Source organism: Dermacentor andersoni, chromosome 2 (genome assembly GCF_023375885.2).
Source record: "Dermacentor andersoni chromosome 2, qqDerAnde1_hic_scaffold, whole genome shotgun sequence".
Lineage (NCBI taxonomy): Eukaryota > Metazoa > Arthropoda > Arachnida > Ixodida > Ixodidae > Dermacentor > Dermacentor andersoni.
The window spans coordinates 15,020,468-15,043,530 of record NC_092815.1 but is presented as its reverse complement, the minus strand read 5'-3'; the positions used below and the strand labels follow the sequence as shown (position 1 = coordinate 15,043,530).

The window sequence follows — 23,063 nt, the reverse complement described above, 5'->3', positions numbered from 1 at the left end:
CCTAAGAATTCAGGAGAACCTACATTTAAAATGGCGTGCTGTGACGTGTTTTCTTGTGAGTTGGAATTTAAATAAAGAAAAGAAGAAGGAGCTGTTATTGGAAGACTGGAAAGCTGAGCTAGTTGATAGCTGTTCATTATGTGCTGACTGTGCAAAAGACAGGACACAGGGAGATCTTTTTTCTTGTGGGAAAGTCTTTTATGTTTCGTACAGACACAAAGAGTAGGTACAAATGTGCCTTGGTAGTAAACAGTGATCATTCTAAGGCCAGCTACACACAGCACAGATGTTTAGCATCCAGCATTGGTCCCACGTACATGCACACTCATCTGGCATGTAAAAATGGGTTCCATGCCACAAAAATTATATAAGTTCTCAACTATTAGTGTGTCATACAAGTGCACGCACATGCACATTCACGCGGGATGAAGTGTGGCAAGATTATTTACTGATGAGTGCACATGAATTCACACTTGCTAGAAGGGAAATTAACAGTGGTAATCAGCCTGTACATGCATAGAAATTCCTTTCGAGGTACAGTCTACCGATTCTTTAACAGTACCGTGTGAGTGCCGACTGGCCGGCCGGTCAGCGCCTTCTAACAGCGTGAAGCGACGAGATCAGCAAGAGTAGCGCATGCGCACCAAGTTCACTGGAAGCCGTTATCTCCGATAGACCGGGGAGCTTGCACCGAGTTAATCATGCCAGGGGCTGTGTCATGCTGGTGGAAAGAGCCTAGCAGACGAAACTTGCGGTTCCAGTGAACTTGGTGTGCATGCACTACTCTTGCTGATCTCGTCGCTTCGTGCTGTAAGAAGGTGCTGAACGGCCGGCCAGTTGCCGCTCGTGCGGTACTGTTAAAGAATTGGTAGACTGTATGTTTGCTATTGCATTGTTGGGTATTAACTGACTAGTCATGCATGATCTTACAAACTACTAAAATGGCAAGCAACAATAACACATCCAAATGCAATGTTTAGTGGTTATTTGGAAAAGACTGCCATGAAAGGTGTTTGTCAGTCTCATAGAGGAATAATCTGAGTAATCTCGTTCACCTATGCATTTGGTTCAGAATAGCATGGTGGCAAAATAAGTATAGTGGCAGCAAAATAAGTGAAAATCAGCATACATGTTCGAACTAAAAGAAGTACTTTTGTCACTGGTGCTGTGAGCACAGAAATAACAACGTTCCAGTTGTGCTTCAGGTTGACAATATTTGTGTTTGAATATATTCAAAAGCTATTTGATACAATTCACCCTGACTTCTTATTATTCATATTTGCTTCATGCGTAAACATTTGATGTTCACACACACTGAATTGCAATGTTACCTCTACATCTTGGTGTGCTTCTGCTTTGTCATACTATTTGGTTGACGTCTCTCTCTCTACAAGGTTGACATCTCTCTCTCTAATACAATATATTCGTAAATGAAGCCTTTCTCAAAAAAAGAATAGAACATGAAATTGAGTCAAATCTTCATATTTACAATGCATGCATACAACAGGGATCCATTGGTTGGTGCTGCTCTCCGATTTGCACATGCTTTAGCAGCTCATGTGCTTGTGTAGACCGTCGTGGTGGGGTGAGAAAGCGACGAGTAATCAGAAATAGTGATCTGCGGCACCCTGGTGGCTTCTGAATAGCTGGGTGGGCGCCTCCCCTGCAAAATGTTTTACATTGCTGAAGAGCCACACAGTCGTGCAAGTGCACATGTGTTGTAATATTTGGGTCAAGTACATAGATGTCGTTCTGATGGACCTGACATTAACTAAAGATAAATTCAACTGCCCGCTCTTGAGTGAGTTCCTTGCTCTACAGCAAACACTTTGTCCTCAGCAGACCGGTGCAGTGTGCACTTGAGTTTTCCAGTGGCGCCCTCGTATCAGCCCACTCCGCACCAGGTGGCTCCTTTTTGATCCACGATTGAGGCGTGGATTTAACTAAAAAATACTGCAGTGTGTTGCTTAGTACTGGCTGCACGTGATAACATCTGCTGCTATTCAGTGAGAAACGCTATGTTCTGCTCTGTAAGATTTTTGTTTTTTCTTTGACAGAGTTCAAGTTGCAAAATTCAAGTGAAATTTTGTCGGAATGTTGGTGCACACGCACTGAAGGAAGGCTTTGTTTTGCTACTATAGTAATGCTGATTCATCCTCAGTATTGCAAAGAAAGAGAATACGTGACTGTACCAACACATAAAGGCTATTATGCAGAAGCAGTACAGGCTGAAACTGATTTATCGATGTTCGCAGCATGTCACTTCTTATTTGTATCAGTGCAAACTGTATGTGAACGAAGTATGGTCTTTCTCAGTATTTCCTCAGTGAGATGTCTTGCCTCAAGTTAGTACAAATAAAAAAACACGTCAAGATTACATTTAGAACATTATGTGAGGTGATGAAATTAGAAAAATTTCCAAGCACACTTAGAATCAGCTAGTGCAAGACAGGGGTAATTGGAGATAGCTGGGAGAAGCCTCTTTCCTGCAGTGGACATAAACTTAGGCTGATGATGATGGGGATGATATAAATTAGTGTGTATACCTCATTTTATAGCAGGTCCTCGTATCTAGGTGCTAATGTCTGGCTTTTATAGTTTTACTTCACGATAAGCTCCTAGTGTACCGAATGGTTCTCAGTGTTTGTTTGCTTTTCATGTAAAAACTTGTAGGCATATTAACAGTCTATCCTCATGACTTACCGGTGGAAGAAGAGCTTGTGTCTCATTGTCTGTAAAGAATAAATATAACATTGATGGTTAGCAGTCATGAGCAATCTTAAAGCTACACTACTTTAGGCAATTGTTCTGCACACCTTTGAGGTAACCCACGGTGAGGTAGTTGTATTTCCTGGAATGTTTCCTCTGAGGTGGTGATTGTTGCTGGTTCCTGCAGCAAGTTTGCATCAATGTTGTAAGATGGACTTTGAGAAAACCTTGGTAAGGACACAGGCTTGCTTCTGTTCCAATTTCCTTTAATTTACACATTATTTATTAAGTGTTCTATTTTAAGGCTTCACGGAGCTTAAATTAGAGAAGCACAAACAGTTTATGCATGCATAAACATTGGCATGTCAGTGCTTTAAAAAAGTTGCTTATTTTACAGCTTGTACTACACAGCTGATAATGATGTATGTGTTGTAGTGTGTGCTGCATTGTAGAAAGTACGAAATAAGCACTAAGTCGGTGATACTTGCAGTACAGGGTCCATTATGAAAGTAATGCACATGATTTTATTATGATGCGACTATCCATGGCAGCGCGGTAAAACCGGTCGAGAAATGTGGCGAGGGTTCTGCCCTACCCTACACATGTCCACATTTGCGGTACCTGGGATAGTGAACGAGGATCTGCAAATGCGCAAGGTCTGCACAAAGCTTGTGCTGAAAGTGTTGACGGAAGATCAGAAAGAACTTCGAGTTTCGCGCTGTCAAGAATTGTTGGATTTGATCCAAATGAGCCGGAGTTTCTTAACTCTGTCGTAACCGGAGACAAATCCTGGATGTTCAAGTACAACCCAGAATCGAAAAGGCAGAGCAGCAAGTGGCATACAAAATCATCCCCTCGCCCTAAGAAAGCGCGAATAAGCAAGTCTCGCATCAAAAATCAAAATGATGCTAATTGTCTTCTTTGACTCCCGAGGAATTGTCCATTTTGAGTTTGTACCGCAGGGAGAAACTGTCAACTCAACATTTTACCTGGAGGTGCTCAAGAGATTAAAATGCCCGGTCGCGTGCGTGAGGGCTGACATCAAAGACATGGTCAAGCTCCACCATGACAATGCCCCCAGCCACACGTCCTTCATCGTTGCCAACTTACTAGCCCAGAGCAACCGCCCTGTGGTCCCTCATCCCCCTACAGTCCCGACTGGGCTCCGTGCAACTTTTTTTGTTGTTTCCCTGACTGAAGAGAGTGCTGAAAGGAAAGCACTGGGAGACCATGGAAAAAATCCAAAGGCATGTTACAGCATTCCTGAGAGACATTCCCGTTGAAGACTTTCAGGGTGCCTTCCAGGCGTGGCAGACATGTCTCCGCAAGTGTATTGATGCAGGGGGAGAGTATCTTGAAGAATTTTAACCATTTGTACAGGTCCGGCCAATAAATATATTTTTCCCAGAAAATGTGCATTACTTTCATAATGGACCCTGTACACTGATATTATTGGCTATTCCTCCTAGTCAGTCAGACCAAGACCATTTTTTGGCTGAGTAGGCATATTTGAGCCACTCTACGGACAGCCTGTTCTTACCAGTTGCAGATAACGAATTTGAGGAGGCAGGCGACTGCTAGCACAAATGCCAGTACCAGCACGATGATGCCAAAAGTTGTGACGCCGCTGCCATAGGAACTGCGATGTCCTGTGCAGATAAAGAAAGAAGCAACAGAAACCTCTCTGTATCGCTATGCTGTGTGTGTTAAACCTTTCTAGGAGGACAAGTTCAATGCAGTTCTGGAAATTCAGTAAAAAAGAACTCTACAACAATGGTGTGAACCAATATCATTCCAAGAATTCACTGCCGCATTGCTTTTTATATTCCTTAGTGTCTTTAAGGTTACTAAAGATGTGCAGATTTTTGTAGGGAAACTTGTGTTTGCTTTTTAATGATTCTAATTTGACAAAGATAATAATTATGTTAATGGTGATGTTAAGTATAGTGAGAAATAGGGCTAGTTGATGTTCATTCATCTTGTGATTTACTAAGTACAGTAAAATACTACTTGAACGAACTTCATTTAAACGAAGTATTCAGTTGTACGAACTTTTTTTCAAACCCCCACCGTCGCGCCATTGAACCCTGTGCAAACGCCCTTCAGTTTAACGATATTCAGTGCAGTGCGCATTTCACTTCTATGAACAGTTTCCGAGGTGCCATGCCATGTCTCCTAGGTCATACTGAGCACTTCAAGTATAAACCGCCCTTTTTGCCACGCTTTTTTACGTTGAGAAACCGCGCCGACCGCGTTCCATTACTGACGACACGTGCAAAAGTGGAAAGCACTCGAAGGTCAGGATCACAGCATTGTTTTGCTGCAATGCATCGGGTACGCATAAGATGAAACCTTTAATCATCGGTCGCTACGCCCGCCCAAGGTGCTTTAAAGGGCTTGCATCACTCCCATGCGATTACACCCACAACTCAAAGGCTTGGATGTCGCGTGATGTGTTCGCAAAGTGGATCGTGGGCGTGAACGACGAGATGGTGAGAAAGAATCGCAAGATTTTGTTAATTTTGGACAATTGCTCAGCACACTTAGTGGACACACGTCTCAGTAACATCAGAGGCGAGTTTCTGCCGCCCAACTGCACGTCAATCCTGCAGCCTCTTGATCTAGGCATCATAAAGAATGTAAAAGTACACTACAGGAAGCGGCTTGTGCAGCGCATTCTGGTAAATTTAAGAATGCAGAAGCCTGACGCGGTTAATGTGAGGCAGGCAGCAGAAATGCTCACAGGAGCTTGGTGGAGTGTGAAACCAGCAACGATAGTGAATTTCTGGCAAAAAGCAGGTCTGCATGCAGCAAACTGGACTGCTGTGGACACCAATCTCGAAGCAGAGGACCATGGCACTGATGAAGAGAACAGTGAGCCAGGTGGCTGGCCAGAATTGTCAGAAAGGCTAGGTGCAGATAGCCCTTTGTCTTTTGAGGAGTATGCTGCCTGTGACACCATGTTGGAGACATGCGCTGCACTCACTACGGAAGATATTGTAGCAAGTGCATTACCTGAAGAAGGCGAAGACAAGGAAGATTCTACCAGTGATGACGAAGCGCCAAATATATCTGCCAAAGGGGCACTAATCGCCCTGGAAAAAGTTAAAGCCTTTGCTGCCCAGCAGCCCGCTGTGCCAGAGAAGGTTCTCGAGTGCTTAGACACAGTGACTCAGTTCACAACTGCTGCAGTGCTAAGTGCTAAAGTGCAGCAGAAGACCACAGTGTTCTTTGCAAAGTGCTAATTAGCGGAACTTGAGCAGAGTGACAAATAAATGCGTTGATAAACAATTTGACCACCACTTCCCTTGTTTTTACATAACGGCAACAAGCTGTCGCACGCTTGCTTATTTCAGTTTAGTGAACTTTCACTTTAACAAACTTTTCCCTGGGGTCCCTTGAAGTTCGTTCAAGTGAAGTTTCAGTGTACTTCTGAAACAACGAAAAAGCTTGTGCCTATGGATTTGGTACCTCAGAGGGCAGGCTTTAGAGGGAACTGTGCTCTCCTGTCTCCAGGACGCCACCACACATCAGGGAATACCACTGTTGCAATACATAGCAGAATGCATTAGTGTTCTTTTTTTTTTCTTTTTTTCGTGTTTCCCGCCACCATTAATTGCTCAAGTTCGTCCCAGCCAAGTATGATACAGATCAGTGAAGGAGGAGACCCAACGAATTCTCTTGATCTAAATAGAACATTTAAGTTGGGAAAATTCTGCCATTTAGGGCTAATTTTCACTTAGTGTCGAGAGAGAGAGAGAGATGCCAGATCGGTGGAGTAATTGTCCTGCCTGTGATCGTGTGTGGTCTCAGTACGTCCGGATACTGACGGTCGTCGTCTGCCTCGGCGGTGGTGCACTTCTTGGTGTCCTGGCGCATCGTGAACCCCTCCACGCACACACAGTGGCCTGTCAGGTCGCATGCGCTGTGCGGGTCGCTGTATTGGCATTGGGCATGGTACGTACACTTCCCGCCAAGCGGCGAAGCTGCAAGAGAATGGGGAGACCGTTGTGAGAACCTGTCCGTCTTAAAGTGACTCTGTGCATTTTTGCGAAACTATTCCTACTTCATTGTTTTCTCGGGAACTCGTAGATATCACATCATATCTTCTGTAACACTGTACAGAAATCATGTAGATTTGGTGTTGGGTTTAACTCGGTGACCGTTTCACTCGGGCAATTGAGAAGACGTGGAATTGGAAAGTGTGCGGAAACCATCCACGATGATTGTTGATGCAAGCAATGTTATTCAATATGTGCTTCTAGAGGCGCATACATATTTGTTGCACTGAGGCCATTTAGGTAGCATTTGTTGTTTCATTGCGTGATTCTGTAGACGACTGGGCCCCTGACCAGTACTTGTGTATCTGTACCAGAACCTTCTGCAGCTGCCACTGTGGGCAGCAAGAGTAGAGGACTGTGCTACCCGAAGGCTCCACCACAGCATCTAAACCTTCGTACGGCCCAAAGCTCTCGTGCTGCAGCACGTGCTGGTGTGCCTGGCTATTCGACTGCACGTGTTGATAATGTTACAAAGGCATGCATGTCTAAACTGAGCCTGATTGCCCTGGATGTGTAATTCAATTTGACAAAATATTAATTTTTCTGTTGCAAATGCCATATCTAGAACTCATAAGTTTGTGTCCGATAATTAAGTTCACATTGAAGTTTCCTTTAATTTGATATATTTACCCTGTGTTTCGCAACTCTTTGAAATGGTGCAGTAAATGTCCGACCACCAGCCACTGACCGCTAACCACCAACCAATGGCCACGAAAAGGGGAAAAAAAGCCATGTGGCTTATCAGTTCTTGTATGCCGATCTGCTAGCATTACGCAAGCCCGATGGAGAGTACTTTTCGAGAATCTAAAGATGCTTCTGCTCATTTTATTGCACCAAACATCACTACTAGAAAGGCCAGTTCCTTGCCCATAGACTTATCAGTGGGCGCTACACTCACACAGCCGCACCACACCTAAGATGTTTTGCACACCTTGCTTCTTGTGTGCCTCTCATTTCTTAGGCCCTCTGTACTTGCTTTGCTATAGTATATGCAAGGAACGCAAAAGGCTACTGGTGCCAATATTTTGAATATGTTTGCCTCTTCATAATAAACGTGTGCTTCTGTAACACGTAGTTTCGGTTTGTGAACAGTCTAGTCACCAGCAGCGTTACGTCACAAATTAAGCCAACTGCAAGACGTGACAAGCACAAAATTAGGCCACTGCCCCTCCTGAAACCGAAACTGTACTCAGAAACTGTGATAGCAGTTGCTTGAAACAAATTTGAATTGGTGTTCGGTATAGTTCCGGTGTTCCGTGATTAGTGATTGTGCCTGTTGAATAGATACACCGCTACGCCACGATACAGTGCTGGCAGTTTACGTTTAATTCTGCATGCATCTGTATGGTATAGTTTATTGCAAATTGGTCCCATAGCATTGGGTAGTGAAATATAGCAAACTCTATGCTCAGCTTTCCATCACATTCCCTTTTACCTGTCCAGCCAAAAAGCCCACCCAGATCAGCAATAAACGCTTTAACTCATCCATTTACACTTGATAACCTGTCAAGCTTTTTAAATCTTAGCTGTCATGTTTCTACACGGAACGAGAGGCGGATTTTGGCACACTGTACCTGGGTGGCAGCTGAACTGCGCCGAGACGAATCCATGCTTACAGGTGCACTGGCCCTTGACGCAGAGCAGGTTAAATGCGTCGTGGCAGTCACCGTCGTCGTTGCAAGCGTCGCCGAGCCATTGGATGCCTGCGTGCAAGAACACTCTGTGAACATGCACGTGCATGTCAAGTGTGAACAAGCACGTACCCTTAAAGGATGACCTTTAGAAAAGGATCAGTTTATGACTTTGGTAAAATATTCTCCAGAACGAAGGAACTTGGGAGCACAATAGGCCATTACATAGTGAGTAAATTGCCATTCTTGTTGCATCACATCGTGCATTACTACTGCACAATTAAAAAAAAATGTTGCGTTACACACAAGATGCTGGCAGCCATGGTCGGCTACAGCTGGTGTTAACTGTCAAATAGCAGCAAGGAGGGCAGCATGTGTCCCTCAGTCGTGCACACGAGGAGAGTGTCCCTCAGCCTGCACGTGTGGTTCGCCCAGTGCCATGCACCAGAACGTTCAGTCAATTGCCATAAATAGTGAAGTAGAGTTCACATACAGTATTTTGTACTCCGACAGCATTTATGGTCTAGGAAATTGGTTAGTGGTGTTCTGTCTGTGTACGTTAGCACCAGCTGACGATAGAAGCGTGCCAACCCAATCTTTCATCGTCATCATCAGTCTATTTTTATGCCCCCTGCAGGACGAAGGCCTCTCCCTGCAATCTTCAATTATCCCTGACCTATGCCAACTGATTCCAACTTGCGCCTGTGAATTTCATAATTTCGTCAGCCCACCTAGTTTTCTGCCATCTTCGACTGCGGTTCCCTTCTCCTGGCACCCATTCTGTTACTCTAATGGTCCGCCGGCTATCTATCCTACGCATTACATGGCCTACCCAGTTCCATTTTTTCTCTTAATGTCAGTTAGAATATCGGCTATATGGTTTGCTCTCTGATCCAAACCGCTAGTGCTCTCTGTGTCTCTTAACGTTATGCCTAGCGTTCTTCGCTCCATTGCTCTTTGCGCGGTTTTTAACTTGTTCTCAAGCTTTAGGTATAATCTAAAAGACATAAGCTGGCCGATTCGCTTATGGCGTGGTTCATGCCATAAGTGTGGTTGTCGCACGTACATTTTGCAGGAGCAGGTAGACAAAAAGCAGACGGGTGGCCTGATCACATGTGTAGGTTCTGTAACAATAGCATGTAGACTTCAGCAAAAAGCCAATGGAGAGAAGGTGTATAGGTTGGACAAGATTTCCAACACTGGAGGAACTGCAAAATATTTGGGGAAACTCGAACAATGTTTGCACGACATTGGAGGGATCGCATCTGCGGTGTTTGGGCAGTGTCACGCGACTCCCCACTTGCATATGACACTACAAAACAACAACTGATCGAACACGAGTGAGTAACCATGGTGTCTGTAGAAGAACAATATTTGCCTGTGTCCAAAATACATGCTGCGAATTTCCACAGGTCAAGTGCTCTTAATTTTAACGAACATCACAGCATGGCATCTGTCGAGGGCTGTTTGGCCACTGACTAATGTGAAAAACTCGACTCGCTATACATGGAGCCATCATGGGGCTTCGCATGTGAAGTTTCTCGTATATATATATATATATATATATATATAGTAAGCCACACCTAGCTCCTTATCCACTCCCCGAATAGGCCTTGTACCATCTTTGAAAGATATAATTGTCTAGGACGTTGCCCGCAATCGCGCTCAATATCACCGAGGACCCCCAGGACGAAGCACAGTAACCCAGCTGTGTTAGACATGGAAATGAAGCTGGTCAGTGATACCTACTACACTCTTAGACAAACGTGCACCCTTTGGGGTGTATATCTGCCACGCAACGATAATCGTCATCTGCCTTGTTTGCGTTTCCTTTCTTGAAAACGCCGCGCTCGCTATGTTCCTGTCGGGAATGCTATGTCAGGCTGATAACGCGCATGCCGTTCGTTACTGGGAAGTACCGGGCTCGCAGCCTTAAAGAAAGGAAATGCGGACAAGACTGATGACGTTTATTGTTCTGTGGCAAGATACAAACCAAAGGGTGTAATTTTGTTTTAGTGTGTATCTCGTGTAATTTTGTTTTAGTGTGTATCTCGTGCTCAGCAGCGGAGTGCTGTTGCGACGGGTGAGTAACTCGACAAACACACGGACTTGCTAATTATATATAGCTTCAGATTGAGTATTGCGCTCACTGCTGCATATAATGAACAAAGCGGACAACTTGCCTAAAAATGCGCGCTGTATAATTTCCAACGCCAAGCAATAGCTTGGTGTTATCGACCTTCTGCGATCGTCAAACAATGGTCTGTACGCAGGCCGCAGCTCACGTGATGTCATTATCTGCTGGGTCCTTTGACTTTACAGGACCGCGCGTTCGTGTATTTATGGTGAGGTGCCCATGTCCTCCGTTTGAAGAATATCGTGCCAACAAGAATTGTTGTGGGTGGCCTGCCTCAGAATGGCTGACGGCCGGATTTCGACGCGGCGCAGTTGTGTACCGATGTTTGGTTTAATTGCAAATATATGTGATGCACTAATCTTTGGTGTCAGCGCTATCGCTCTGCTAACGTTGATGTTTGCTCGCGGCGGTCTTGTCGAGGCTGGCGCCGTAAGCGCGCTATCGCGACCGATACCGGCTGGGTTTTCAGCTCGTCGTGCGTCATAGCTGACGTGGAGATGTTCGGCATCTGCCATTGGCCGCTTGTCGGGGCCTGCGAGGTAAAGAACGCGATTTGAACGGTGCGCTCGGCACATTATTTTATCGTGTTTTTAATTAAACTATACCGCGTGCGTGCTTTTTTCTATATGTCACTTGTAGCGCTTAGTCCACAGAAATCTGCTCTTGCAGGGCGTCGAAATCCTCCCTCAGGTGCATACCATAGCTTCCCGAGTTTTTTTCTATCTCTGTCTTTCCTTTAGAATCAGGTTCCTGAAATATTCAATATCTGACTGATCATTTTCGCTTTCGAGAACGGTTCTACGAATTTAGTTTTCTGTCGCATCCTCCTGTACCTATAAATCTAGGTGCCGGAAGCCTAGATATAATTAATTCGTAATAATTCTCGTGAATGGCGACTGTCGAACGTATGAGATAACAGGTGATTCACTTTCGCGTATGCATCTGGCTACCACTTCAAGGCGGTACCATGTCGGTAGTTCGTATTTCGGAGCGCTGCGATCTCTTTCGCAACACGTCACTCGTTCTTTTCTACTCGTTCAAAGTTTTGGATGTTACCTGCGGAAGTACGATAAACCGCCTCTTTGCATGGCCGCAAGCAATACCGGCTGACACTCTGAGATGCCCCTAGGTTGGCAACCCACCGATAATGTGTTGAATTTCAACTCACGGGCTTCATGGCCTCGCATCACTCAGCTTAGCCAGCAAATAGCAAAACGGCAGGATGCAATACTTCGCCAATACAGCAGCTCGCACCTGGCAACACTGCCGCTGCGCAGTTAACCAGTTTTATAAATCAATTCTGCTGAAAAATGCGCAGTATATAGTGCGACACACCTGACTTTGAAACGTGAAGCGAGTTGGCTGTCGAAGGCAAATAAACCGTTAGTTTTGAAGCGAAGCTTTGTTTACCTAATGTTACGTAACTATACGTATACAGAACACAGACCATAAAGCCTGTGTGAGCTACTAAGCACTTTGAAAAACTTCACGACTTTATTTCAGCGGTTGCGACAGGCCTAACTGCAGATCAACCCGCTGTCCATTACTTTTCCCCTTCCCTCTCGCCTGTCTTCGCATCAGCCCACGTGGTTGACCAGGGCCGCGCCAGAGGACGAAGACTCGCACCACTGGTGAGACCCTCCTCCCTGCAGAGAAGTGGCCGTGGTCACTTGGAAAGTCGTTCAGGTGGGCACGCTGATGATGGGGGCAGGTTTGATCCTCTCGAGAGCGACTGTGTCCTCATGTTCGTTGCACAGTATATAGTAAAGCGATATTCTGAATGCTTGACGACTGGGAAATGACCGTCAAAGCGAGGTTGAAGACGACGACGAGGCGCGTCAATACGAACGAAAATGTGAGAGGGCACGCGCCAGAATTTTGAAGGAAGAAGGAGAAGAACATGATAGGACGTTTGCATGCTTTGGGTACCGGGACATCATGGGTTGCACTTGAATAAAATGGCAGATTCACTCGCACGAGCTTCCCTGAACGGCCCTATCATATCTGTTTTGCCGACATCAGCTTATGTCACCGCGGCTAGGTACAGAAATTTCGCTATATCTCAAAACTCTGCAATATCCATTCTAACACCGTCTTCTGATTTCCACCATCTTGGCTTCCCATGGAATACTAATTGGTGTCCTTCAAGGCAATTGGAAGTTTATATTACAAAATTGAGAGGTCGCATACCTCCTCTAAATTTTTACTTACACAGGTCTGGTCTCGCAGTGTCCCCTCTATGTTCTTTTTGCAGTGAACCTGAAACCATCGAACATTACTTTCTCTCGTGCCGCCGCTTTCTAAGACAAAGAAAACTATTAGAATACTCATTTACCAAACTTGGCCTCTCGCTAACCTCGCCAACCATTCTTTCTTTTGGGGCGACTTCACTGGGATCCAGCCACAGGGATGCTTTTCTGGCAGTTTACAATTTTATTAGAGACACAAAAAGAGTACCTTGCTGAATTTCTAACATTATCCATAATTTAAGTTATTTCATTTCTTTACGTTTACTTATTTTATCGGAATTCCTAACAACATTTAATTACACTTCTAAACTACAGTACTATCGTCCCACGCTCCACTATACAAATCTAGTTTCTCTCTACTTCTAACCATACGGAAAACCGCCTGCTTCTTGGCCAATCCCCCATAGTGGGTACGCGCCACTGTCTGGGAAACAAGATAAAGCTTGAGGGTACGAGGACGTCAAGTGGACTCGAGGGAGCAGAAGTTGAAGTACGCAACGTTTGCATGAAAGTCGGCGCTGGTCGAAAGAAGCTGGGTCAGGAACAGACAGCGTGGAAGAGGCGGCGACGAGATCAGCCGGCAAGCGTAGGGTACAGCCGTAAATGGTCTCGGCTAGGGTGGCATCGGAGATCGTTGTTCGAAACGCACTAGCTCACAGCCCAAAAGAGGTGTTAGGGATGTGAAAAGGGTGAACTCGAACTGTCTGCAGCTGTCAGTATTCACTGTCGACGGCATACCAAAACGGCTGATCCAGGTAGAGAGGAAAGTATGGGCAACTGCGTCCGCCGTGATGTCAGGCATGGGAGCCGCTTCAGGCCACCGGATGTACTGAACAACACACGTAAGCAGGTATGTGTAACCGCGGGATGGTGGTAAAGGCCCGAAGATGTCCAGATGAATGGTGTCGAAGCGTACATGGGGGAGCGCAAATTGCCCCCATGGAGGCTTGGTGCGTCGTTGCACCTTGAAACGATCGTAGGCTCTGCAAGCACGAGCGCAGTCACGCACGTCGGCGCGTACACGAGGCCAGACGTAACGCTAGGTGATAAGGTCTTGCGTGACACGTATGCCTTGATGGCAGAGCGAGTGCATAGAATCAAAAAGGGCACGACGAAAACGAGGAGGGACATAGATGCGACTCATGCGAGTACGGCTGGCTCAAACGTTGCACCAGAGCGTGTCGCCATGATCGGGGAAGGGGACCGCTCCAGACGAAGTGATTTAGAAGACCAGAGGCGTGGAAGCTCAGGGTCGGATACTTGTGTCGCCTAGAACGAGGACAAGGAAAGGCCAGCGAGACCTGTCGTGGAGTTAATCCCGATGTGGCTCAGAGCGTCAGCCGCAGTGTTGAGGCCGCTTTTGACATAACGTAGGTCAGTCGTGAATTCGACGAGGAAAGCAAGATGACGCAGCTCTCGGAGATTGGTTGGCAGTGAAGGAACGTATGGCGGAGGCGAGAGGCTTGCGGTCGGTAAGGATGGCAAATTCTAGACTTTCGAGGAACTACCTGAAGTGCTTCACTGCAAGGTACGCGGCGTGCAGCTCCCGTCTGAAAGTGTATAGGCGCTCAGTGTCGCGCAACTTCCGCGAAAAGAAAGGTGGTGGGGACCAATGCATAATTAAGCTACTGATGAAGAGCAGCTCCCACGGCTACTGAAGAAGCGTCCACCATTAAGGCTAGTGCGAGTAGTCTGAAGGGTGGTGCAGGAGTGTGGCTTAGACGAGTTTGGCGGCGGAAAATACCTGATCGACGATAGAATCCCAACGCAGAGTGGCCTTTCGAAGTGGGAAGGAGTGCTTCAAAAGGCTTCAAGAGTGCAGAGCATGTAGGGATGAAGCGACGAAAAAAATTGATCTAACCGATAAAACAATACAGGCTGCATATACGTTGGAGGTGGATGGTCGATGACGGCGCGTACCTTAATTGTCGGGCAGCGGAGTGATGCCTTGCTTGGTGATGCGATGTCCTAGAAAATCTCCAATAACCCAGACTGATATTTGTTAAGGCTCACAACACTAGGCCGACCGGACACTGATTTCGGTCTGCCGACTGTTGGCGACAGCGTTTTTTACCTTCGTGTGACCGCCTCTGTCACATTGTACGAGTATACCGATGCCAAGCTCTCCGTCGAGCGTTGGTAGGTTGTCGGCGTCGGTACAGTGTGACAGAGGCGCCGACACGGAGGAAGAAACGCTGTCACCGAGAGTCGGCAGGCCGATATCGATGTCGGTAGGCGGCCTAGTGTGAGTGAGCCCTTAGCATTGGTGACAACATCATAATCACGCAGGCGAGCAAACAGTTGACGGAGGTATGCTTTGTGCGTCTCGGCATCTTTACTAGCGATGAGATCGTCAATGTAGGCAAAGCAAAACGATGAGCCGCATATATATATATATATATATATATATATATATATATATATATATATATATATATAGAGAGAGAGAGAGAGAGAGAGAGAGAGAGAGAGAGAGATTTACAAAGTTTCGTATCAACCAGGTGACAGCGCTTCATGTCCACGAGCAGGTAGAAAAGAAATGTTTAAAGAAATCGGCTCTTGAGATTGCATAGCGCACATCTGCTATCCAGAACAGCCATTGAAACCGCCTTTTGAAGCCAAGGTCAATGGTGAGGGACTTCTAGCCGTAGGTTGCAATAACCGAAGAGTTAATAGCCTGAAGGGGGGTTGATTTTGCGAGGAGACGCCGATCAGTTTGAGACGCAGGGATAAGGCCGACTTCGGCCTGGTGTCAACGAGCCACCGCAAACCGGTGCTTACGGTCGGGGACGTAGAAAAGGCGGCTTACGGAATGGGCGTGGTCGCTCGCTGCTGTATTACAGGCGATCGGCCACAGCATCTCCTGCGTGCCATGACCAGGGACATTGACTAGCAGCAGCATCAAAACGTAGTAGCACCAAAGCGGTAATAGCACAGGTTCTGCGGTGAAAAACTGCGTGAAGCTTGAGGAAACGACCGACGTGCAGAAGGAGGCGAGAGAGGCTGATGAAGTGGACAGAATAGAGATGCGGAGTGTCTCGGAAGTTCTTGGCGCAATTCGGCTACTTGAGACGCGAGCTTTTCTATTGTTTCCCGGAGTGAATCGAGCTTGGACACCGGACACCTACAAATAGCGTTGATGGCTGCCGGCGCAAGTCCATCATGTCGTGGGCCAGTTTCCGACAGCGATCTATTATGAGCTTAGACGAAAGTCAATCGTACGTTGGCCTGAAGACGCTTCAGGGACAACTCGAGTAGTACGGCCATGTCGAGGGAATCTGCTGTGTCGCCGAGCAGTTGTGCTGAAGATGACGCAGAAACTAGGTTGGACGTCTGTCACTGAGCTTCTCGGTACTCGGGAGCTGCTGGATACGGTGATGTGCAGGCGGGACGAGGTGGCGAAGAAGAGTCCCTTTGATTGCCGTGTACGCAGTTTCGACCAGCGGTATAGTACGAGGATGTCACGTATGTTTGTCATTGCTGTGGTGGCAGCGTTTCAAGGAGCAGCTCGTATTTACGAACTTTCGAGTCATGCGGAATTTGTACTCAGCTTGAATGAACCATAATGACGGATCGGCTATTCACAGCTGCGGTAGGGTGATGGTAGCTGCAGCTCCTATCACACACGTGGGAGGCTGAAAGGGTTTCGGAGGTGGTACGGGCGGAGTTGCTGGCGTCTGTGGTCCCCCGTTGATCTATTGCATGCCTTGTTCGAGTCCGGGTCACCAGTAACTTTGGGCTACTAAGCACAGTTAAGAACTTCGCGACTTTATTTCAGCGGTTGTGAGATACCTAAGTGCGGTTTGGTTTAGTTTGGTGCCTATGGCTTTCAGAATAGCTATGGACTTGGCGCTGTAGAACGTAAGATTATTTGTTCAAATAAAATCAGTAAAGTCAGATGGAATGAATAATCGTTAACTTAAAAGCACAAACAAAAAAAAGATGGAATTTAGCAGGGCATTCGGTTGGATTCCGTAAGAAATTTGGGACAGCTGAGCATATCGTACGTCCTTGTGGCTGAATCCCAAAGTGGAGGCCTCGAGCGAAAGAATAAGAAGTCCAGGCCGAGTCGTCGAAGAGTTATTTCCAATATTTCTTTTCTTGCCGCAGTAAAGTGGCTACGAGATGGAAGTGATGGATTGTTTCTTCCTCATTACAAAACGAGCAGAGAGGGGAGGGCACCAACCCGACCTGCGTTAAGTAGAAGTCCCGGAAGGGAATGCGGCAAAGTAATTTTGTGAGGGGAGACCTCAAGCATCCTTCTGTTACAGGATTCACTACGCCAGGGAAATGTCAGGTGCTTATAATCTGGAAAAGCGTAGTCAGTACTGGGTCTGATACGGCTTCCATAACTGATCGAATCCGAAATCTAGCTGCCCTAATGTGTCCTGTCACTGGCAGAACAGGAAGGACTGGGCCGAAAAGTGACGTCAAACGAACATTTGCAGATGGACGGGAAGTAGCAAGTGAGAGAGTTTTAGCTAGAGAAGAGCATACGCAGAAATTGAGTCAGTAAGAATAGCAGCTGTTGTAGTCGTTTGGTCTAATTTACCTCAAGCTAGAATTACTGCTATAAACTCAGCCAGAAGAATAGGCACCAGATCAGGCAGACAGTGCAAAAGACCAGTCTAGTGCAGGACAAAATATTCCAATGCCTGCCTTTCCCTCGCACTGCGATGCATCTGTCGCAATGTCAGTGTTAGTTAAAAATTCAGATTGAATTAAATTATGGGGTTTTACGTGCCAAAACCACTTTCTTATTATGAGGCACGTCGTGGTGGGGGACTCCGGAAATTTTGACCACCTGCGGTTCTTTAACGTGCACCTAAATGTAAGTACACGGGTGTTTTCGCATTTCGCCCCCATCGAAATGCGGCCGCCGTGGCTGGGATTCGATCCCGCGACCTCGTGCTCAGCAGCCCAACATCATAGCCACTGAGCAACCACGGCGGGTTCTATGTTAGTTGCTAGTGTGTTTAGATGGTCTTGTAATACGCCGTTTAACATACCGTAAGGTAGTAGTTTCGCGTGGCTTGAATTTGAATGCATACTACTGGGGAGCAAATCACGATTTTGTACACTTAGTGGCTCAAGTACTGTTCGCACAAATATAATCTGTGGTGTATGAAACCTGGGTCAATTAATTGGTGAAAATAATTCTGGATCGTATAGATGTAAATAATATGAGCACGGCTTAATGACCAGGGCCGCGCCAGAAGAAGGAAGACTTGTAAACTGCCAAATGGACGTTTGCTCAGCTGTGGATAAATTTATGGTTCAGAGAGATTTTCTTAAATTCTTCATACGTCATATTCTTTCATTTTGTCTTGACAATTTTACTAATTTTAGTAATGAGTGCAATTTCTTAATACTATCCGAATCTTGTGAGTATGCGCCATGAAAAAGTAAAGCGAAGCGAAACGAAACCAGCTTTTCTTATTCTGCTGCCGCTTTTCTTATTCTGCTGCTGCTTTTCTTCTTTACGGGAAAAAAATTTGAATCAAGGTTTAGCCAACTTGGTATAAATATTTCCATTCGGAATAGTCTTTTTTTCTAGGAGCCTCCTCTCTTGGAAACTACCACAGGGATGTTTGCTCAGCCGTGGGGAAAATTATAGTCGTTTCAGGGGATTTACTTAAATTCTTCATATAATACATTTTATTCATTCCCACGGCGGTTTCCAAGGGAAGGGAAGCGTAACAGAGGGCGGCAGAAAGTTAGGTGGGTGGATGAAATTAAGAAGTTTGCAGGGACAACATGGCCACAATTAGTACATGACCGGGGTAGTTGGAGAAGTATGGGAGAGGCCTTTGCCCTGCAGTGGGCGTAATCAGGCTGATGATGATGATGATGATGATTCATTCCCTCCCGACAGCTTAACCAATTTCAGTATTAACAGCAATTTCCTAATATCCAAATCTTGACCAATCGCCCCGCACAAGGTATGCGCTCCATAGAGGGCAAATCAAACCAAACCACCCAAGGTGTTCGCCGAGCACATCGGCCACCTCGGGAACACGCGCCAACTGTGTCAAGGTTATGTTTGAGGGTGACTGTTTTCCAGAATATGTCAAAAGTGGACCACTTCCGATGCACAGTTTGCACATTCGAAAACTGCTTTGTTGCCACGAGTGCACAAAGATTGGACACGTGAAGGTCGTGTGCACCAGTTCAGTGGTTTGTGCCCAGTGCACGGAGGACCTCACAGAATGCGCCTACCGTGCAGCCATGTTCAGGTACGCTCGAACTGCCACGGATCTTGTGTGTAGCCACCATCCAAAGACTGTCCTCTCTTAATAATGGGTTCGCCGTCAGGGGAAATTCGACCCGCAGAGAAGCCACTGAAATTGTCCGGTGTCGCCGACTCCGTCACCGACTGCCTTCCAGGCTTCTGTGAAGAAGACTACGACATCCGCCTACTTTGAGCGCCGCGCGCAGCCGATGCTAACGGCACGTCGGAGGCAGAAGCCGGCAGAGCTGACTGCCTGGTGCAGTATCGCCTATTGTCACGGAGTCAGCGTGCCGCCCCTGCTCAGACGCGCACTACACCTGTTGATGAGGCATGACAGTTGCAGGTAGACAGGTACGTCATATCCATGCTACGGTCATTAATGGATGTTATCCGTGTGCTCTTAAACAATGAGCACTGAGTGCAGTGCAGGCATCCGATGAGTTAGAGAATACTTTGGAAATTACCATCATTTCGTACGGAAGATCCAAAAGCGACCTCACCGATTGCCAGCACACAAGATTTCGCGCTTCCTTCGAACAACTGCACAAACGCAGAGCTACGCGTGACGTAATCGAAGCTTTTCACATCCTCATGCAAACGCTGACGGGTTGGTAGCTGAACTTTTGTTTCATTGACGTCCAAACAGACAAGTGGCCTTCTAAGCACTTGACGAGTTACGTGTTATCTAATGTTGTCGAGTTTTTAAAGATGGCCTAGTGTTATCACATGCGCGCCTGTACCTGTCCCTGGCTGTATATGTTCAGTTTCTTCTTCAAAGAAATGTTTGATAGTCGCCAGTATAGTACCGTTGTTTAGCTACTTCACATCGTACCTTTTCTGTCGGCGCTTTGTTCTCAAGATGAAGAGATTCCGAAGCCTTTTCGCTTCGATTTGTAACGTTACCTTCTGCATTTTCTCAGTCGCGTGTGTCGTGAAGCCGTACAAACAACTCAGGATCAGACGCTATTGCAGGTAAACCAAGATTTTACCAGGTCATCCTAAACGTCCCGCCAGCTAGCGCATTTTCATACATGAGTGCACACTATATACGAGGTACATTTAGGAAAATTTATTCATTCGGCGAGAAGTGCATCTGCGGGCTACTTAGTGACGCTCTGCTGAAAGTCCAAACGCGAATTCAGGCTTGCGGTTTCCGATAACGCTGTACGTACCTCTGACACGAATTTCAATATCATTTCGTAATGGGCTGCCTGGAACAGAGACAAAAGAAAACTAACAAAAAAATGTGGCTTGACTGGGATCTGTTATCCCGCTACGAGGCGTAGCAGAGCATGCGGTCAAGAGGATACATATCTTAAATCCGTATTCAGACGTGATGTGCCGGATTGCTAAGTGGCATCACTTCGCATAGCAGTCATGTATTGAATTGCTGTTTTACATTAGGAACGACGGGACATGACTACCTTGAGCTGGGTCTAAATCAATATCCTCGTATAATTTGCAGCGCACACCTGTGAGCCTTTATATTTAGGCTGATGTGAGCTGAAATCCTTGCGTATAAGATCGACGCAAATGTCTGTGTTACCGCGCTCAGGAAATTACAATTCACGTTTTACTAATTGCGGCGATCCTCCAGCCTGCTCTGGCAAGAGTTTAACCAATCCACAGAAAGTCTATAGACAGCCGGTGGACTGATGACTTTGCGCTTTATGTCGTTAATTGTCTGTAGACCTTGTGCAAACACTCAATTGGCATGCCTATGGACCGCTTTCTTATAGGCCAAAGCAAATAGATTTGGTAACTAACTACCTTTGTCTACAGATTGTCTCTATAATTTCAGCAGGCAAATCAGTAAGGAAATAAAGCAAATCAGCATAGATGCTTATTCGTCAAACACCCAGCTCGGGAATAAAAGTGGCCACTGCCCGTCAGCGCCGCAGAGTGCCTCACCATCGTCTGCATCCGCGTCCTCGATGGCGTCGAAGAGCGACACGATGGCGACGATTAGCAGCCTGCCGAGCAGCTTTCCGGGCGCCATGGTAAGCGGCCCTTCGCAGGCGTGCGCTCCCGGCGTCAGGCACGGAGCCCGCCGCTGAAAACCGCTCCGACCAGCCGCACTCGAAATCTCCTTCTCCCCACAGCTGCCGCTGCTGACTGGCCGAAGGCTCTATCGCCGACTCTTGGCTGCAACCGCTATCGGGGGCTTCTTTCTTCCCCTTCTGTATGGCCCCGATTATCGTTACATGGAGGCGTATCTCTGTGCCGAATGCAACATCAGATACCACCACTTTCTCTGCCTGAATTGTTTTCTCTGTTGTACGTGGCGGCCGGAAGGCGACAAATCACTCGAGAGAGCAAAGCGTGCGTAACCTTAGCCGTAAAAAGAACGAGGAAACATCGGTCTTTCCGTCTGAAGAATAAATGCGCGGTTCTCTCGCGCTTTTAAGCCGACTGGACATTTGCTAGAAGTGCTGATACATTGGCTCTGTGTTTGCTTAAGTGCATATATACTGACACGGATCGTGGAGTGTTTTGCACATGCTCTGAGGCACGCCCAAGGTCGCTGCCGCGTAGATTACATGCTGGCTGTGCTTTGTGACGGCGAACTGACCGTCGGAGGACCTGCATACATTTGCGAGTTTGACGGAGTGTTTTTTCCAGCAGCTGTGATAGAGGTGTGGCTTATGGCTTGCGTCACATATTTGTAGCGCCGACCCGTTTTTGAACTAGTCATGAGACTTTGGTTTTCATACTGCATTCTTATACAATGTTTACATTCATGTCCAGTGCTGTTGCTGCTTTTGACGATTTCCCATTCGCTTCGCCAAACCATTCATCCGTTTCTCCTTTAGCTTTATGTTCTGAAGGTGTTTCACGAGGGTGTCAAACCAATTGGTTCGGCTTTATTTGTCGCACTCACCTTTTCTGCAATGACTATAGCGTATCCTTCCTTTTGCCAACGTGCGTCTGTTTGTGGACACGCACGTCGCTTGTCAATGACGCTGGTGCCAAAGCACATCCTTTAAATCTGAACGTGCCCATCCTGCAAAAATAAATGACATCGTTACTTTCCCAGTACCGCGTAGAGGTGTCATTTTCTCTAGCGACATTGTAGTGAGTGGATTACGGACTCTCAGGGGTTTTCAAATCAGACAGGGATCTTTATGGAACATAGCATTCACCCAGATGAAAAGGCACATGGAGGCGCCCTGCATTCGCGGTCACCGTCTATCAAAAAAGTGAACGAGACATATTGAGGGCCGTTTGTGACAACTTGTCTATTTGAAAGTGTCTCCTTCATACTTCCCACTTATCGAGATGAACTCAAAAGCGAGAAGGATTCATGTCACTCATGACTTGCGATTTAAACTACCTTGACAGAACGTGACGTACCCTCGTTGCAGATGGTAATCGTAGACTAAGAATGACAATAAAAACTGGCGAACTAAATCCGACAGCTGCAAATATTAGATGCGTTTAGTTATGACATCAGCCCAACGACTATCTTCATTTGAATGTTCATGCATATAATCAACTAGCTCAAAAAGATGATGAGTGCTTTTAAAAGAGAAAATAGAAGATAAGTACAGCGCCGTTACTGCCTCTCGTGCGAGGGCACCTCCACAGCGCTGTACAGGTAAGGGAAAAGGGATAAAAAGGGTAGTGGAGAAAATAGTGCATAGAGAGAGATAGCTCAAAAAGTCACATTAACGACCTGTATAGGCCGGCCAGTGTATCGTTGAAGGTTTATGAACTCAGTCGCTATTTGTCAATTATACTTTAATTCTATAATATCGATCACCCGGTGCATGCAGATGCCATCTGTTCATCGCCTAGTTCTTTATTCGCAAAGCAGATGAGCGAAGACGGCCAAACATAATTAAGTGTACGGATACAGATGCTTTCACTTGCGTCATGTGGAAATGTCCACCGCATCTGAACACGAAGGTCGTACAAAGATTACCGCGTGTTAACTAGAATAAAAGAGGACAATGACCACGAAAAAAAGCCTGCATACAACATTGTACAGCGCAGAGCGGACAGTACATCAGCAGTGCAGTCTGTTTATCGAATGCTGTCGTA

The 23,063-nt window shown here is 46.4% G+C and overlaps 1 protein-coding gene across 1 annotated transcript; it reads right to left on the bottom strand.

Moving 5' to 3' along the window:
* Positions 1-1,466: 1,466 nt before the first annotated feature.
* LOC126542935 (uncharacterized) lies at positions 1,467-21,152 on the bottom strand. Its single transcript, XM_050190054.3, has 7 exons — positions 20,931-21,152; positions 8,345-8,473; positions 6,501-6,695; positions 4,250-4,358; positions 2,817-2,890; positions 2,704-2,732; positions 1,467-1,663 (listed from the first exon to the last, which is right to left on the bottom strand). The coding sequence occupies exons 1-7, from the start codon at positions 21,016-21,018 to the stop codon at positions 1,556-1,558; spliced, it is 732 nt and encodes a 243-aa protein (XP_050046011.2). The 5' UTR covers positions 21,019-21,152; the 3' UTR covers positions 1,467-1,555.
* Positions 21,153-23,063: the final 1,911 nt, after the last annotated feature.

Excerpts from the sequence above, each read along its gene's own strand:
- LOC126542935 (XM_050190054.3), bottom strand. The coding sequence starts at position 21,018 with ATGGCGCCCGGAAAGCTGCTCGGCAGGCTGCTAATCGTCGCCATCGTG. Across the intron at positions 2,891-4,249 it reads AAATTCGTTATCTGCAACTG|GAACCAGCAACAATCACCAC; the intron begins GTAAGAACAGGC and ends AACTTGCTGCAG. Across the intron at positions 2,733-2,816 it reads CACCGTGGGTTACCTCAAAG|ACAATGAGACACAAGCTCTT; the intron begins GTGTGCAGAACA and ends TATTCTTTACAG.